Consider the following 6807-nt stretch of genomic DNA (forward strand, 5'->3'; position numbering starts at 1 on the left):
ATTTAAAAGTTAAAATAAATTACTATATCTAGTTCTCAACCTTAAAAAAAAAAGAATTGAATTATTTGAGTGCAACAACTACCAATACTTCAAATGTTAATCAATAACAAATTTTTGGGTATGTATAATTATATGTTTTTATTATTTTTATAATTATTGATTCTAAATTTTACTTATTAAATATATTTATTTCGTCACAAAAAATTTTTTTTAATACACTTCAGCCCCCCCAAAAATAAATTTCTGGCTCCGTCCCTGTGTCCAAGACTTGTTCCCGGTTTGCTTCCAGATTCAACAGGCATGATTTGCTTACCGAGTGGAAGACAAATACCGAGAGCCCAACTTTGGTCTATCTGCCTGCGCATAAGAGAAACAAGAAAAGAGCAGAGAAGATGTTAGAGCATTGCCCTGTTTGGATTGACATTTTCTGTCAAAAAATTGCGTCATTTTTCGTTATCACATTTTCCTATTATCTTTTTTTCTCACATACATCAAATCGCTACAGTAATTTTTTCATGAAAAATGACGAAAAATGCAATTCAAATGGAGCCGGTTGCAGAGTCATTAGGACAACCAACGTATGACGCATAGAATTTGGCTCATTGGACTTTGAGCAAAAGAGTCGTGGCCGCGGAATTGAATTCAAGTTCATATTTTAAATACCATTTCTTGTGTTGAAAGTTGAAACATTCCGTCGCGTGAAGCTCGGACAAACACAAAGTCCATCCTCCCACCCCCCACTAACCAAAAAACACCGGAGACCCCCGCCGGTCCGGGCGCCCCCAAATTCAAATCTTCAGTCAAACCCTAAGACCCACTAACCCCCAACATAGACGGAGGATACACCGTAGACGTGCATTAATAAACATGTCAAAAAAAAATATTGGTGAGGAAGGCGGCAATTAGGCAAAACGAATTCCCATGCCCGCGGAGCAAGTAGAGCGGCTTAGGGAGGACTCAACGCCCTCCCCCCGCGGTCAATATAATTTATGATGACATCACTTTTTACTTGGTAAATAGTAGTATCAAGGAAAAATGAGCTAATACTAGTCTTGATTTGGCAATAAAGAAACTGATAAACTCTCTCTCTCTCGATTTGGAAATGGACACGTAAAAGTTTTAAAATAGTAGTACTGCTAGTTAATGTTATCTCCTTCAAAAAAAAATTTCTTTAAAAAAAAAAAAAACCCCTTGTGCTTGAACTCGCGACGCATAATCATGGACAGAATTAAACGGGTCTGTCCTCTTGACCCTGCATGTCATGGACAGAATTACTAAATGATACTACTAATATAAGCGACTGGTGATGAAGAATTGGCGATGCATTTTAATGGAGGAGTTTAGTTGAGACATAAAGAGAGGTAGGAGCCAGGACTCCTTTCGTTTTTTTTGGCACTCATTTCTTCGGCATTACGCATTTAGTAATGAATGAATGAGATCCACCACGATTTTTCCCAATTCACTATGACCCGCCAACTCGGTCCTATTCTGATTGTGAATTTCAACTTTTCCAATTCACGCTTTTTCCTTGTTTTATTTATCTAGTTATTACTAATTTGATCCAGTCTCGACTCTCCATAATCCATCTACTATAATGCCATCATTTGGGGAAACCGTATACTGCTTCTGGTGAAACCTCAGAAATTTCCATCTGCAGGACCCATTCAATTTCAAAATTCAAGGCGTATCGTATAGTCAAAAGTCAGAGCTTTTGATCAAAATCAAACTAACGAATAAACATGCAAGAAGAATTCCAAGTCATACAACGTCGTTCATCATGGCTTCATGAATGAACAGAGTAGTTAGTATATAAGTAGTAGCTCGTCTTGCCCCTAAACCCCCCACCAATATTATCCAATCTGCTGTAATCTGTCTTAATTTGCTTCTACGTCCGACCCAAAAAAGAGAGAGAGAGAGAGAGAGATCAAGATGAAAACTCTAAACTGTATGTTCTGCATGGCCCTAATAATTCTTGCAATCAGCATCGAACCGTATGAAGCCACTAGAATCTTTGGCGCGGAAGAAGCAGAAGAAGATAGCATTATGGTTAGAAAGCTGCATCTTTTTGTACAATCTCTGCAGTCCCGGAAAGTTAACCCTCCAGCGCCAAGTGGGTGCAGTTTCATCGGCGGCAATGGTGGTACGCCATGCGCCGCTAGCACCATCAGTGAGAAGAACTTCGCAGGCCGCGTTGTTGCAGTGGCTGCACCGCCGCCGCCACCACCTCGCACCAATGCGTACCCGCAGCAGATGGTTCAGTCTGGCGTGGCCACTAATCGCAAGCTGTTATGAAGAAGCTGCTTCATCACTTTATCACGCTAATGTCCTCGACTCAAGTGACCAAGTAATTAACTACGAGAAGAAATTAAACAAGCTGATGAACATTTTTTCGTTTTTGTATTTCATTCTTTGATTCGCTACTTAATTATGCTATGTTGTAATTCTTTTTTTTTTTCATGGCTATGTTGTAATTATGCTATGTTCTATGCTACTTAATTATTTTTGTAATTCGCTACTTAATTATGCTATGTTGTAATTCAAAAGCATGTTTACCAATAACAATTAGTCCAGAAAAAAATTTTTATAATAATAGAAGTCGGCGCTGGCTGGGCGTGTCTTGCTAAATGCCGCAAAAGATATTTGACCATTGTAGAATAATATGACTCGATTGATAAATGGTATTGCGAAACTTTACAGTACTTTTCCAAAAAATTAGAAATTAAATAACCCGAAGTAGAGCCCCCCACGGTTTGCTCGGGCGGTCCTTGTAGCTCCATTGAGTGAGAAGGGCCTGGGTTCGATTCCGAGCTCGGGCAGCCGGGGTAAATTCCTGATGATTCGGTGGGGCCCGCTCTCTCAGGCACAGTGGGATTAGTTGGGGTTAATGGCGGTGTCAGGTATCCAGTCCCAGACCGCTACCCCCAGATACCCCTGTGTTGACAAAAAAAAAAAAAAAAAAAAAAAAAAAAAAATAACCCGAAGTAGAACTTTTACCTATTGCCAAGGCAAATTCATAACGTAATCTCCAATCTAACGTAATCTCGCAATCCTCTCTCACAAAAAAAAATTGAATTGGGATGATAATCTTAATGCCAAAAAAAAAAAAAAAAAAAAAAATCGAGCAAACACCCATAAAACAGAATTAAAATTGTTAACAAGTAATTTTCAACTATTACACATACCATGGAGTCAAATACAACTGCAATAGAAAATAATTTAAGTACACCTGTTCTCTTCACTGAGGACTCGTCAATCTGTAGATCATGAATCCCTCTTACTACAAAAGATTGCACGGACTCAAATCAGGTACATATTACACAAAGTACAATTGAACGGACGGATCAATTGAAAAGAGCTGTAGTCAGCTTCTCCTTCAAATGTTCAGCATCGCCGCCTTGAGTCCTGATGGAGAATGTGTGCACAACTTCACCATTTTCAGTCAAAGAAACATCGGACTCTTGAGCAACAATTTGATGTTCCCTCATCGCCTTTATAACTCTAGAAACAGGGTGGACATCCAAAGGACAGCTCACTTGTACAACTGCATCTTCATGCCTTTCCTGAAGATCAATGTCTGTCATAGCAGGCTGCTTTTGTCTGTCATTTACCATCTCTCTCCCAGCTTCCATGATCCTTATCTTTTTCTGTAGATCAGTAATATATGCAATTGCATCACCAAGCAAGGAGGCCTTGTCCATCTTTGAGATGTTTGGGACAACAGCTCTCAGTGCATAAAATCGCTGGTTCAGCTTCTCGCGTCTTTGCCTTTCTGCTTCCACGTGATTCAGTGGTTCTTCCCTGCCATTGGCGGGCTTCCTACCTCTCTTTCTAGGCCTACGATCGTCGGACAGCATCAAGGAATCGTCCTTAGCTTGCTCCAAATTAGAAAGAATGCCTTGGTTCCTCTGGGGAAAAAGCTTCACTTCACCATCATCGCTCCGGTACCCATTGGAAGGTCCATAACCAGCTAAGGCTTGCAACTCATACGAGTCAGAAACAAAAAGTGAATCATCTTCTACTTTTGGAGAAAAACTAATGCTGATTGGACCTGATTTCCCTCCTCCAAGACTAAGTTCTTGACCAAATATCTTCGGAGCCGTTTTGGGATGCACGACATTAGGTGTGATAGACGTTTTGACCATTTGAACAACATTCTGATCTTCAGAGAGTGATTTTCCAGAACCAATCTCCACAACACCGGACTTGAACGGAACAAAGACCACGGTCTCAATCCGAGCTGATTTTGCAAGATTGGCTCTTGATTGATAATTTTCAGAACAACTCCGTGGATCAGAAACCCAGATCGTTCTGCTGGTATTGAAGGCTTGAGAAGGCGTAGAAGGCTTGTCAAACGGAAATGCATAATACATGGATGTTAGATAAAACATTTCCAGCTCTGAAACTGAATCCAACTTGGCAGCAACGTTATCATCCTCTGCACCCCCAAAACAAGCATGAATCTTTTGAAGCGCCTGCTTTCTCCTATCTCCTCCCGCGAATCTTTGATCTCTATAATCATTTCCATCCATCTTCTCGGTTCCCCTGGGATCTCTGCAATGCCCATCCCCCCAAATCAAAGCTGATTTCCCAGATTTCGACGTAGAAACTTGCCAATAAATGGCATAAGTCCAATCAGACCCCTCGACAACCTTGGATAGCCCATCCTGAACTCCTACATCCCCAGCAGGTGCAGCAAATTCTGACAATATATTACTGGAAGCCAACCAAACAAAGAATTGAACGGCTTCGGCGCCCAGCACACTTTCAACCAGAGCCTTGTCCTCTTCAATTAACCAAAATTTCTCCCCCATCCTTGCACTGTTCCCGCAACAACTGGACCTAATTCACACTAAAGTTTCCGGTACTTCCCAACCAGAAAATTATCATAAACTTGTTCAAAATCTGACTATTTCGCGATGCAACCCCAGGATCCAGAATAGCTGTCGAAAAGTTAAACAAATGATACTGTGTGATATATATAATCCTACAACAAAAAAGCCCAAAACTCTGAAACGGGCCACGTGGGTTTCAACTTCACAAAGTTTCTAAACGTGAGCTGGCTTAATTAAAACAAGTACAAGTAGTAAGTCTCTGAAATTTTTTTGTGATGAACTTAAAAGGATAAGCAAAAGGGTCTGCTTAGCGATTTCACAACTTATTCGTTAGGAAGAAACCACAAAGATGGAGATTCATATTATTGAGTTTTATCTATGAGATTTGGGGAAGTTGTTCCTGTGCAGACAAAAAGAACCGCTGAAAAAGTAGGATATCCAAACACGAGAAATGCGTACGACGTAAGAAGGCGAACAAGTACCAGAAGAGAAGAGCAGGAATCAGAAAGTGGGAGTAGAAATCACTACTTACCTCGAAACAGAGACCAGACGAGTGAGATGCTGCTCGTGTTTCATGTGACTGATTTTGAGGACAGCAAAAAGTCCGTCCGTGATTTTGAGGACTTCGTAGATCTCCCAATCCCACTCCAGACTCCCCCTGCCTTAGTAATTATTATTATATATTACACACGGCACAACCGTCCGTCATAGACAAAGGATGGACCGCAGTCAAATCCAAATTGTGAGACTTGCACGTACTGGCTACTCTATCTATGCAGCTGGCGAAGTAGGCTGTCCAGTCCAGCTTGTAGATTTGGGCCGAGTAAAATTGGGCCGTCAAACAGTATTTTATTGTAGGGATAATTGCAGAAAACATATGATGGCCAACTCCTTTAGGCAAAGGAGTTTGGTTGTTGGTAGGGATGGCAACCGGGGGGGGGGGGGGGGGGGGGGGGGTGGGGGCGGGGGACCCCTCCCCCATCCCCGCCTCGCCCCGCTTCTCCCGCGGGGTTAATAAAATTTTATTAGAGTTAAATTTTAATAAATAATCAAGTACTAAAATATCAATACATCATCAAGTTATTATTCATTTTAATTTTACAATTGAAACTCATAAAAACAATCAAACAAAAGTTATTTGAATACAATCCAACATGATGAAATAAATACAACTAAAATAGTTAAGTTTTCACTTTTGGTACAAATACAATCACTAATTCATTATTGTGTTTGTGCTTTTTTTTTTTGAGAAAAAAAGTGTTATTCTATTAAGTGTAATTAGAAATTTAGTATAAATGTATTAGTAAATTTAGTATAACTAATTAATAAATTCTATTAGTAGACATGTCTAATTATTCGTATAATTGATACTATCAATTTTATTACATACACTAATATACATTATATAATACATCTAACTAATAATATCATTATCATAAGCTTATAACTAATTAAATTACATATTATATATAATTATATATATATAATTTTTTTTTGCGGGTGGCGGGGCGGGGGTATACTCCCCTGCCCCCGCCCCAACCCCCTCTCCGAGAGCCCCCGCGGGCACCCGCCATATTGCCATCCCTAGTTGTTGGTTGCATCTACATCCTTTTCATTCAGGGAATTAATTGCAACGTGCACGTCTCAAGCATCATTAATATGACCTGGCCCTTAAACTGTTCATTTTAATACATTAATTAACTATATATCTTGTAGTAATTCTGGCGCGCCGTTCAAAACCAATTATTTTGTCCAGGAAGAAGGTTACTGCAACACATAACACTAACGACTTTAATAAGCTTTAACAATACCTCGTTAGTTATAGAACATGTCATATACGGCCCTTGATGAAAGCTGCTTAGCATCGCGGATGGCTTTTGATTAGGACGACATTATTTTAAAACTAGAAGCAACTCGCGTATGTTTCCATTGTTATAATTATTAAGTCTTGGCATCATTCGTTTATTTGCGCGTT

At 39.9% G+C, this 6807-nt stretch overlaps 1 protein-coding gene across 1 annotated transcript; it reads right to left on the bottom strand.

The window, feature by feature from the left end:
- Positions 1 to 3132: 3132 nt before the first annotated feature.
- Positions 3133 to 5505, bottom strand: LOC140013754 (transcription factor MTB3-like). The gene is made up of 2 exons (XM_072063843.1): positions 5365 to 5505; positions 3133 to 4940 (listed from the first exon to the last, which is right to left on the bottom strand). Exon 2 carries the CDS (start codon positions 4809 to 4811, stop codon positions 3342 to 3344), a length of 1470 nt encoding a protein of 489 aa, XP_071919944.1. The 5' UTR covers positions 4812 to 4940; positions 5365 to 5505; the 3' UTR covers positions 3133 to 3341.
- Positions 5506 to 6807: the final 1302 nt, after the last annotated feature.

The sequence above is a fragment of the Coffea arabica genome, chromosome 1e (genome assembly GCF_036785885.1).
Source record: "Coffea arabica cultivar ET-39 chromosome 1e, Coffea Arabica ET-39 HiFi, whole genome shotgun sequence".
NCBI classification, from domain to species: domain Eukaryota; kingdom Viridiplantae; phylum Streptophyta; class Magnoliopsida; order Gentianales; family Rubiaceae; genus Coffea; species Coffea arabica.